General features: G+C 41.8%; 1 protein-coding gene across 4 annotated transcripts in view; it reads left to right on the top strand.

Moving 5' to 3' along the window:
- The first annotated feature begins 152 nt into the window (after positions 1 to 152).
- The window catches only part of ELP1 (elongator acetyltransferase complex subunit 1), a 54399-nt gene continuing 42549 nt past the window's right edge, over positions 153 to 12002 (top strand). For 2 of the 4 annotated variants that reach the window (XR_006413622.1, XM_044418900.1), the window contains exons 1-3: positions 153 to 287; positions 9084 to 9253; positions 11179 to 11331. Coding sequence is in view for 3 of the 4 variants with exons in the window: in XM_044418900.1 (XP_044274835.1) it covers positions 278 to 287; positions 9084 to 9253; positions 11179 to 11331 (333 nt within the window). In the remaining variant the exon portion in view is untranslated. Of the gene's footprint in view, positions 379 to 6979; positions 7061 to 9083; positions 9254 to 11178; positions 11332 to 12002 lie in introns of those variants that run through there. The other 2 variants (XM_044418902.1, XM_044418901.1) reach the window with 2 other exon arrangements.

A 12002-nucleotide genomic window follows, 5' to 3' on the forward strand; every position in this document is an offset into this window, starting at 1 on the left:
CTGCCGGCATGGTGCGGTCCACCGCTGCGCTCCACCGCTCTGGGATTGGCTGGAAAAGAGAAGGGAAGGCGCGACCTCTTAAGGGCCGCGTGCGATGCTTCCCCAAGGCGAGTGCCTCTTGCAGCCCGATTCGGTGCTGCGATGGACTCTGCCGCGCTTGCTCCTTGATTTTGCCAAGCCAACAGAAGAGTCCTGTGATGCCTTGTGGACGGGCAAATTTTTCATGCTGTAAAATGCACTACTGGCAACTTCACCGGATGCTAATCTCCACTTGGCCATGAAGCCCGGTGAGTTGTTTTGGGCAGTCGCTCTCTCCCAGCCTCACCTACCTCACAGGGCTGTTGTTGTGGGGAGAAACCTGGAATGGAAAAGTACTAAGTAAGTCACCTTAAAAAAATGATGGGATATAAATGCAACGTCTTAATGACAAGTGCCACAAAATTCTAAATGGTTTTTGCTCCTAACACGCCTATCCTCTGGAAATCATGATTTTAGGGCATTCATTGATCTAAATAAAGGTATTGCCCAACTGGATGGAAAATTCGTCCACGTTTGCTTTTTCTTATCTCGTGGTTGCGGAAAGGTCGGACACGCTCCTTGCGGGCAGCGGGACGCAGAACAAAGGCGGGTAAGGGCATAATTTGATGCGTGCTGCAAGAGAAGAGACGTCCCGCAACACAGCCTTGCGTGTTGGCCGGGGACTGCCGGAAGCTGTAGGCCTCTTTTTCCCGTGCAGTCGTTGCACTTTAAAGGAACTGCTTGCCAAGAGTCGCGCTAGGATGAGATCTGGTTCGTTGCGATGTGCGGAATGTGCTCTTGCTTGCCATCTTGCTTGCGCTTCTGGAAGAGCACTGGTCACATAAAGAGGAAAGGTCGCTCTTCTTCGCTACTTGCAAGCCCAGGCGCGTAGCTTCGCGACGACGCCCTTGGTAGCACCAACGAACACACGATTCTGTGCCTGTCTATGCAGAAGTCAGAACCGTTCAGGGTGAAGAGGGCTTACTCAAGGTGCTTTACTCATAGGTTTGCCCGCGAGCCAAGGCCTGCGGGTCCTGGAGTGACGAATCAAAATTTAATGGATTGCCATTGTGCGGATACTTTTTCTGGAAGCCTAATTGGCAGAAAGTAACACGGTTGAGTCATGAGACAAACGCGGCTGAGAAATACGGGGAAACGTGGCTAGGGGTTGGAAGGAACCTGGTACATGGCTTGACAAATCTTTACTACAGTTGGAATCAGTTAATTTTATTGGCAAGTAGTAACAACGTTAAAGTGTTCGAAGCACTCACACACCATCTAGTAATCTAGCAAGCCTTGTAAAGAAAAAATTGCTTATTATCTGCATATTTGGGGGTAATAAGGCTAAAGCTGAGAAACACCATCTAGTCAGTTCATGCAGGGCTGTTTAAAGGGAATTTTTAAGGGGAAGTGGGGAAATGAACTCAAATTTTATAATCAAGTGAAAGAACATTTTAATCCACTTTAAATAATGGAACATTTTAATTTAAATAAATGTCATAAAACATGCTTTAATAACCCATTATTGCAATTTAAAGAAACTTGGCATTTACATTTCATTAGAAATGTCCAGAACAGCAAAATAATTTGTTTACACATTTCTGCTCAGCATAAGCCTCTGAAAAAGTCTGATGCAGTCTCTTGCCTTTTTGCCTCTTGCTTTTCTTCAAATACAAACCAGGGACAAGCAATATTAAAAGGACACTTAAGAGGTTGGGATTTTGAATTTATGAGGTGGATTTCTTTATATAGAACAACACCATGAGTTCATAGAAGTTGAAAAAAGGGACCTGTCTTTGTGGTTAACAGATCCTGAGCAGGCTTGTTGTATTCATAAAGATTTCTGAAGAAAAAGGAAGGGTTCAAATCACAGTTCACCTCCTCAAGATTCTTTAGGGAAAAGCCATGGTAGTTAAGCTGGCATAACACTGAAACCTGCTTGCATGGTGTAGACAGGGCTCAAGAACTCATGCAAAGATGATGGCTTCCTTACATGGATATAATTCTTTCTGTGAAGAAAGTGACACAATTGAATATGCACCAGTTTGGCCATATGTACACACTCTTCATGATTTCCTAGAAGATTTAAAACAAGTTTTGATTGATGCTAGATTCTGAACAGAGGAATTGTGATTTCCAAAACGACTGAGTTTCTAATGGTCCTAGGAAAGTTGTAATGGCAAATGCTTTTCTTGGAATCACTGATTAGTTCTTGCATTAAATCTTACCCTCTAAAACAGCCTGAATTGGTCAAGAGGACTGATATGTAACCCAAGAAATATCAGATAAAATAGCAAATGGAGGCCAAGTGGAGTGTGTGGAAGCTTTAAAACAGAGATGTCCAACCTTTTGGTTTCTCTGGGCCACACTGGAAGAAGAAGAATTGTCTTGGGCTACACATTAAATACACAAACACTAACAAAAACTGTTGAGCAAAAAAAGGTCTGTGCATAGTATTCGTGATATTATACCACCACAGATAAGCAAAAAAGAACTCACTTTATTTATTTATTTATTTATTATTTATTTATTTGGGATATTTCTAGCCAGTCCAATCACTTTTCATCTCTGGACAGCTCACAGCAAAATCAATAAATACAACAATATAAATATAAACAACACAAATACCCCAAACAATAATAAACTAAATATCCCATGACTGAAATAAAAATAAAATAAGTATTTAAAATAGTTAAAAATAATTATAAAAATAATTAAAAACTATTAACATACTAATCCTAATTATGGAGTGCCCCATTTGGAGAGTCTTTTAAAATCATCGAGCAGGTCCCAAATTTGAACATATAGAAAATGAACATAAGTAAGCAATAAAACTTCATTGATTTTTTAACATTTTATTATAAAAGTAAAAGAAAAGAGGGCAACATAAAATGAGTGGGATATTTGACATTGTATCTGAGAAACTAATGCATCAATATCTGGTTCGATGGAAGTGGTAGCAATTCTCAGAGAGCTCTCAAGGTGCTCATCAGATATTTTGGTTCTAATTTTACTCTTAGTGTGTTTCATTCTTGAAAACAGTTGCTCACAAATGGAAGCTGCACACCACTGTAAAACTGAAGCCACATATGTGTACAAATAGCAAGACCATACGTACATTTATTTTATGTGACATGGCAACACGACGTTGTCCTCAAAGTTCATGCTCGTGAGCCACACAATCGAGTTGCAAAAGAAAATCTCATAAAAATCTCATAATGCTTTAAGCAAGTTTATGATTTTGTGTTGAGTGGCATTCATAGCCATCCTGGGCCTCTGTGTGGCTCGCTGGCTGTGGGTTGGAGAGCCCTGCTTTAAAACAAGTAGAACATTTTTCAGCCCAGGGTCCAAATTCCAATTCAGAGAAGCTTTCAGGGCCATGTTACAGTGGAAAGTGAGGCTGAAAGCAAAGGGGGTACAGCATAAAGTACCCTCAATCCCAGACTATTTTAGTGAAAAAAATTTTCTTTAGGAAATAAGTCTTCAGAGAGTCATGATGTCAGCCCAGAGTAAAGAGGTAGGGCCAGCTGGGGAACCTCAGATTTGTTTATTGCAGTGTTGGGGACTCATAAATGGCCTTATAGCAGCTGAGGACCTGGTTACAGGGACAACTGCTAAAGGGAGACTAGATCGGTATTAGTGGGCCTGTACTGCAGATGGGGAAAAGATGCTTAATGGACAGCAGAGGGAGAGAGAGAATCAGAACCTGACTGAGTTGAATAATGGCACAGCTTTGCTTAAAAAATCGTGGTTGAAGCAAAGGACTTTAATGCATCCCTGAGGAAGTGCATATGGGGACATTGGGGGTTACAACTCTTCCCCTCCTCCCACAAACACCCTACCACCACCTCCCTTTTCTCTGTTAATTTTGGCTCTTAAGACTGGACTCAGAAATTTCTTGCAGTGATTTGAAACTTGACTTGTACTTGAAAGTAAAGACTTGAGACTTGACTCGAGACTTGGAATAAAGGACTTGAACACATCACTGGTTTTCTGAGACCTCAGGAGGGACAAATTTGGCCTCTGGACCCAGGGCTTTGCACTCCTGCTTTAAGATAGGATTGTGATATGGCCAGTTTTTACCTTGTGCTCAAATAAATTACCAAAATAAATCCTGAAGAGTGCACATTAATTAGCAAAGACTGTTTATTTCATTTCATTTTCTAATGTAGAAAGAAACAGATGAGACAGCCTAGGAACAGTGAAGCAGAACATTAATCTGTCATCCAGGTATACTAGACTGGCAGGCAGAGGGAAGGAATGTCCCATCAGAGAGTATCCACCAGTCAGTCCCTCAGGTGAGATCTAGCAACTATACAGGAGATTAAACTCCACCATAAATCTGGTCAGCAGCAGCCTCTTGTGGCTGTAAAGAAGCACTGCAGAAAATATCAATCCAGTGTTTTTATGGTTCCCAGAGCTCAGCTCTTCCAACAACGCACCCCAAACCTTTTATAAATGGGGTATGTTTTGGGGTGGGATATACTGGCAAGCACACTTTGCTCTGAGGCAGATGTGTACAGATTGGCTCCATCAGCCCCCAGAGCCATGGCTAGGTTTTCTCCAAGTTCACATCCAGTCCTCCCAGTATCACTCAGGGTAAATCTGAGAGTATTTTCTGGGCAATGAATGCTGAAGCTTCTGGGATTCCCTTACTGCTTGGCTATAGTGGAGGCTGCATCGGACCAGTCCATGATCCCTCCCTTGGGATGACAGCACTTTCCCACTTTTCCAACATTCCTATGTTCTGGTGAGCCCAGAGTGATGGATGATAGCTTACATTTTCAAGGGACACGTCAGCCCCTCCCCTGTGATCACAATATAGTCAAGCACACTGTTTGGGAATCACTAGTCAACAGAGATGGGGCTTCATCTAAAAGAGGAACAACATTCAGAGCTTAATTTGCAAGGTGTCGTTAGGCAGTGAGGCTTCTATTCATCTGACTGAGGGCATTATCAAGAGATGGCTGCAATCCTATACCCACTCATCTAGTGTGAAGCTCACTTGAAGTCACAGAGACTTTCTTCTGATCAAACATGTGGAAGGTTGTGCCATGGATCTTAAATGTACTGCTCTAAACAAAAACAAAAAAACTTTGTATCTGTTACCTGGCTTAAAATCTGCTGTGTTACAAAGGGTGCAGTCCAATCAAGACAGCCCTAAACCTCAAAACTTGGAGGAATATGAGCATCCCATGCAGAGTGGGAATAAGAGTGGAGGCCATCTTCACTTCCACCTCCACATTTCTGCTGCGTGGCCCTTTTTACCCATCTGTTTGGGGCAGATCAGAGGCAGATGGAACCAGATAGCAAGGTTCTTTGCTGGCTGTGGCGGGAGGAGGGGGGATTGAGGTTCAATTTCCAGGTCTGAGGTTGGTTCTCAATCTGCATCCTTAAAGCTGGGAATCTGACTGATCTCATATCCCGCCCATTTCCTTCTCAAAATGTCTGAAGGACATAGGATCCCTCCCTGAAAGTATTTCGTTAGCAGGAACATGGTACAGAGCAAAGGGCTCATCTCATTATTATGCAGAAGTCTTTATTCACAATCTTAATACTGCAGAAAGACTGGTATGGGACAAGGCCATACCAATCTATCAGAAACATTTCCCCACCTCCCATGTTGATTGATCAGTGCTGAATGTTACTGAAATCTTATCCACTTTGTGCATCTTGGTTGGTCCTCATACTGTATTGTCTTCCATCTCAATTTAGAGTACAGTGATGCCTCATATTTTGAACATAATTTGTTTCAGGAAGCTGTTTGAACTTGGAATCATTCAAAGTCAAAATCAATTTTTCCCATTAGAAATAATGGAAAGTGAATTAATCAGTTCCCGGACCCCAAACAATAACCATTCCGATAAACAGCAAATATGCCCCCCTGAAACAAATTACATTTGAAGTATGAGGCACCATTGTGTTAGAATTTATGTTATTAATGTTATGCTAGTGCATTTACTGTACTTCAGTGAGGAGTGATTTTATATATATATAACCAAAAAATAAAGCGAAAAAAGCACTGAAAACGCACAAGCATTATGCAAGAGATGTTTCACAAGACTTGGGCGCACAAAAGCTAAGGTTTACACTGCGACTGCATTTTTTTCACTTTATGTGCAGTTTGAGTTCAAACTTCAGAGCAATTTTATCTCAACTTTAACATTTGAACTCTGGATCATTTGAAGTTAGAGTCATTCAAAGTACAAGGCACCACTGTATTTATATCAGTCATTCCCCAAATTTGGATCAAGCCACATCCATTTGACCAGAGAACATCTAGCATGTTGCAAGAAATGAATTGAATAATTCAAGGCTTGTTGAAATGTAGGAATGTGAAACATGAATCCTAGTAGAATACTGAGCAAATTCCCACTACTTTGTTTTCAGGGACAGCATGTTTATTCAGAAAGCCACTTGGATGGCTGGGGAACACAGGGCTTTTTTCTACCTAAGCATGGGTAATGCTGACCAGTCTTCTAGAATTTGACACTATTTTTTGTTCATTATTCTTTCAGGTGTAAAACAAAAAAGCTCACCTGCAGAGTATTTGTTATTTTCCTCCATCAGTTTAACTAGCTTTTTAAAATTAAATTGTTCGTTGTTTAATCTTAAGAACTTGCTATGTAGCAAAATGCTAAATCGCTGCATTTCCTCAACCTGGTGCCTTCCAGATGTGTTGAACTATAGCGCCCAGAATCCCTGACTATTGACCCTGCTGTCTGGGACGAATGGGAATTGTCGTACAAGCCGTCTGGAGGACGCCGAGTTGGCTTCAATCCTAACATTGCTTGGAATAATAGACGCGATACGATTTGTATTGAGCATGCGCATTGTGGGCTGTGCTGCCCTTTCTCGGTGTGGCTTCTGAATATCATTTGAGCATGCGCTTTTGCCAGCGGAACCGTCCGTATGCTGTTTTGGCTTCACGATCGCACTGCGCATACTCCACGTTTGCTTTGCCCACACGCTAGCAACATGGCAGGCGCGCGGCATTTTTAGTCAGGTTACCCGCGTGCAATTGGAAGCCGCTTGTTGGAAGGTAAGTGTGCAGTGCGGATCTCGGAGAAACTCTGTTCGCCCCACTGGCAGAGTCTGCTTTCACACGTCAACCTCCTTATACACAGAACGCAGGTAAAAGGGTAGGGTCCTTCTTTAAAAAAGGCACTGCCCGGCCATCCCCGCCCTTTTTAACAGCGATGTTAAGAGCCCGGTGCAGTCCTGGAGGGCAGAAGGTGTTGAAATAAATTCCCAGGTTACCGAGTAACCCCCCTTGAGCCTTCCGGATCGGGGTAGTGACGGTGGTGGAAAGGGGCAGGAAAGTAAGGAAAGCGGATCTGCTGGGTCAGGCCAAAAGTCTGCTTCGTGCAGAATCCTGTTTCTTCCACCAGTGGGGAGACCGATTCTCCCCCGAAGCCCCCCGAGCAGGACATGAAAGCAACAGCAGCCCTTGTCCGGTCCCCTTCCACATCTGAGGGAGCATCAGTGTATTAGTCTGACTCATAGCCAATGATAGTCTTCTCCTCCTCCGTGAATTTGCCTCGTCCCCTTTTAAAGTCATGCAAGTGCTCACTATAACTTGTGGCTCTGATTTTAATGAAGTGTCACAGGACTCGCATGTCTTCCTTCTGGCCCTGCATCTGTTACTAAGCAATTTCAGAGAGTAAGTTCTAGTATTAACATGAGTGAATTCACCTCTCAGTTTGGCAGGTGAAGTCAGTGCTGGGCTGAAGAGTAAAGGATGAAAAAAAGGTTGGGTAGCACAGCAATAGGATCAGAAAATGTTGGCTATCCTCGACAAAGTTCCTCCCAACCTGCTCTCTTTAAATGTCCCTACATTTTATCTTTTGCTGCTAGTACACTGGAGAGTTTGCAGGGCTTGGGGAGATGTGAAGTTAGGGTCCTGTCACTGTCCCCTACATGGGTGATTGGGGATCTGGTGAGTAATGCGGAAGGGTTCATGCCCCCACCCCTCATTTGCTTTGCTAAAATTGCTCCCCGGAACTTGTAAGGAAAATCTTGAGCTGCACAATTGTATGGCATTGTGATCCATTTGCATAGGGCATGCTGCTGTAGTACCCCTCTGTATTTTCCATGCGTGTATGTATGTGCAGGCACATAGGTTTTGTTGCTTAAAGTCACATTCCATGACATTTAGAAGCCTATCAAGGTGCACCCTGACATTTCTGAAGTGGAAATTTGATAGCACCATTGCAGAAGGGTTTTATATTTAAGCTTTGTACAAGAGGCATCATGAACACCAATAAAACTTTTTTTGTGGTGAGGGATAAAAACACAATAACTACAAACAAGGGAAGATAAAGTTAACAGATGTACAAACACACTGTAATACTCCTTGTTAAGAATGTCATATTGAAACTTTTCTGCCATCACCTCCCTTATCATAATACGTGACTTGTCAGGAAAGGGGTCCCTATCTTCTTGAATGATTTTCCTCGTCTTGGAAACATTGGAGAAACTGTGGAGATTAGTAGTGGAGTCTGTGGGAAGTGTCTTGTTAGGCAGAGGAGAAATGGGCCTGTTTGCTTAGGGTTACAAGTTCTGGAGAACTTATTTACATATTTTGCATATATTCTGTTTACATACATAAAATATACATTTTTATTTTTCACATTGTTGTTGGTCAATGTTAACATTAGTTAACATAATTTTAATTTTAATTAACTTTAATTTTGAAATGTACAAATTTTCCTTTGTAACCTATTTTTTTCTTGAAACTCCACATTTTGGGTAAAGTCATGTGTGCATATTAAATAAAGAGCTGCCCCTCCCCACATGAGATGATGGAGCCAAACCCCTCCTTGTCACGTATAGTTTTTTCCTCCATGTTCAGTTCTTTTGATCTTGTAACAGTGTGATGGGATGTTAGGAACTGACTTTCGACACTGAACTCTTACAGATCTAACAATACATCCATATATTCATATTTGAATATTACAATGTCTGAATATTAAAAATAACACCTGCATCTTGTTTTTAGGGGTACTTTGTTACTTTGATTTCCTCTTAAGGTGAGGAGACACCTCCATTTTCTTCTTTTTCAGGTGTGTGTACTGAGGACAACATGAGAAATCTAATGTTAGTGAGAACACAGGCATGTCAGCCAATCCAATCTCTTGGAACTCCCCAGGGTTTCTCTCTCCGTTCAGACCGGGGGACCTTATTAATCAGCACAGAATATGGAATTGTGGAACTGGATCCTGTCACACAAGCGGTGAGGCATCATATATCAGTTATTGCTTTATGTTCTGAGAATTGTTTGTCTGGCCACTGCTGTGTAAATAACATTGATTGGTACTGGCTACCTTTACTTTTACCCTTGGCATTTTGTAGGGCTACTTAACTGTGAGAGTATTTGGGCATAAGAAACTTGCAATTCGTATGCCTCACAATGACATTCTGTGTATCACAGGCCTGCTTATATCCATGTTATAGTACTTCTTTTCCACTCCACAGAGATAAAGTTTCTTTGAGGTGTTAAAAACAGTTCAGAGTTGATGCTTGGGACATTTCATTTCAAAGGACATAAACATGCAGGCAGCCTTTAGTAAAGTTTTTGTTGAAATTATTAGTTTTTTGCAGGGTTCAAAGTTATCAATTAATATAAGACTTAAAGCAGTGGACTTCAAACTTCAAGTTTGAGGGAAACTTTCCCACTCTGGTTCGTCCACTGAGGAACCAACTTTTTGAGGCTGTGCTATAGAACCTATGCACTTTGCAAAGGATTCTGGGGTACTACTCTGAAGTCCTACAGCTAACGCAAGAGGCCATTTGAGCTTTGCACTTTTCTGTCATGCACCAAAAGTGCCACTGTTTTCCCTTGTGCCTATGAACTGAGAGAAAGGTCAGTGGTGATGAAGCAGCGAGCTTTCACTACATTTTGTCTGGTATTACTGACAGTAAAGACAGACTTCCAAGAAACTTCAGGATTCTTGAGAACATAGTTTGAAAATCACTGCATTAGTTTTACATTTTTTTCCTTTGGATGCCTAATTATTGACCCAGTTCTGATGTCTCTTATGTGGCAAAGCAACTAGAGAGCATTCACTCCTGCTGGCCTTCTCTGGCAAAATCCTAATAAAAGGACAAACTTTTAAATCAGTCAATTCCAAATATGACAGACAATGGTGTGGTGTTTGAAGGGGTTTCCAACATGGCACCCAGATAACTTTTAACTTTTTATGTTATTACTTTCCATTTATTATATACAGACATAAGTAGATTGTATATATCTGTAGCAAGGGGATCATATGAAATGCATGCAGCTTTCCAGCAGTTGTACATAAGCATCAACAGAAGTAGACCAAATTCTGAAGTAAGTATCTGTTTGAAGGATTGGATTGTAAGGTCTTCAGTCCATTGCATTATAGGAAGTGAGTACAGTATTTATGTTTCTAGTCTTGTAATTTCAGCCTTTTAGCTGTCAAAAGGACATGGAGAATCAATTTATATCTACCATTTGTTCATTTCCATGAAGCAGGTAAATAATTTAAGAATTGTGTACATCAATGAATTTTAAAGACCTTTCAAGCAGAAAATTTATCTGTGTACTAACCTCCTCCCAAAAAGAAACAACTATGGAACATGACCAAAATATATGTATAAAAGAAGGCTTAGCTATATTGCACTGTCAGCAATCAGCTGAATTAGACAATCTCTTGTTAAGGAGATATTGCAGAGTACAATAGACATGCAACAAAAATTTTTGCTGAATAAGACACAGCCTAAGATTCATCAACATGCCCAAAGTGGGTGCCAACGTGGTGATGTACCAGTGAGGTACCTGGAGGTGGTACCTACAGCAATGTCTCAAATTCCCAAATGTTTCTACAGGTCCAAAAATAAAAATAAAAATTGGAGACCCCTGATCGAAATATTACCAATCCACATGTAAAGAGATTATTCTCTATGCATCTGCCCAATGAAGAAGTGTGCTTTATTTCATTTAAATACTCTGAAGCCAGAACACTTTACAGCATAGAAATGTGTGGACCTGTTTGGAGTAGCAGCTATAAATAGGTGTCTTTTAATCCGCTTACTGGTGCCAGTCTTTGCTTCAACTCCTGTGATAGAATCAATTTGCAGCACAGGAGTGGGCAACTGTTTGATAGCCCCTTCTGTTTTGTTCCTGTGTTGAAGGTTGCAAATGAAGTTGTTTTGACAGTGGAAGGTTTCCTACCGGAAGATGGAAGTGGGTGCATTGTTGGCATTGAGGACCTTCCAGATCAAGAGTCTGTCTGTGTGGCCACGGCAGCTGGAGATGTCATACTGTGCAATCTGATCACAAATCAGGTATGGCGGAATGGCAGGTCCGTCCATGCAACCTCCAGCTGTGCCAGTGTAAGGCACAGTGCAGATGTTCTTGCCTTGAACTCAATCCGAGAGAGCCAGCGTGGTGCAGTGGCTAAGAGCGTGGGACTGGGGCTCGGGATCTGGGTTCTAGTCCCCACTCAGCCATGGAGCCAGCTTTGACCAGTCACGGTCTCTCAGCCCAACTTACCTCACAGGGTTGTTGTTTTGGGGATGATTGAGCGTATCAGGAGGAAAATGATGTTATAAGAAGTTTGAGTTTGTTATAAGAATAAAGACAGGATATAAAGCTAATTAATTAATTACATAATCCTATGTGCATTTACACAGGAAAGAGTCCTACAACTTCCACTGTGCTCCAGCCAGTGGGAGGCCACAAGCAATGACAGGATCCCTTGTCACTTTAAAAAATATTGAAAAGAAAATTGTACTGGTCTGAGTTGCCTTGGCTTCAGCACAGTTAAAGACCTCAAGGGAGGCTCATGTGCAGAACCGTAGAAATGTCCGTGGGTTTTATGGCAGGATGGACTGGAGCAGGATCCTCACTGGCCTGTCAGACAGATGCCTGATCAGTTATACAATGCTCGCATTGAGCCAGCTGATAAGGAATGCATCATCTGCTTAATTTCTCTGTGTCAGGCTACTGGTAAAGG

Source organism: Varanus komodoensis, unplaced genomic scaffold (genome assembly GCF_004798865.1).
Source record: "Varanus komodoensis strain SLA01 unplaced genomic scaffold, ASM479886v1 scaffold94, whole genome shotgun sequence".
Classification (NCBI taxonomy): domain Eukaryota; kingdom Metazoa; phylum Chordata; class Lepidosauria; order Squamata; family Varanidae; genus Varanus; species Varanus komodoensis.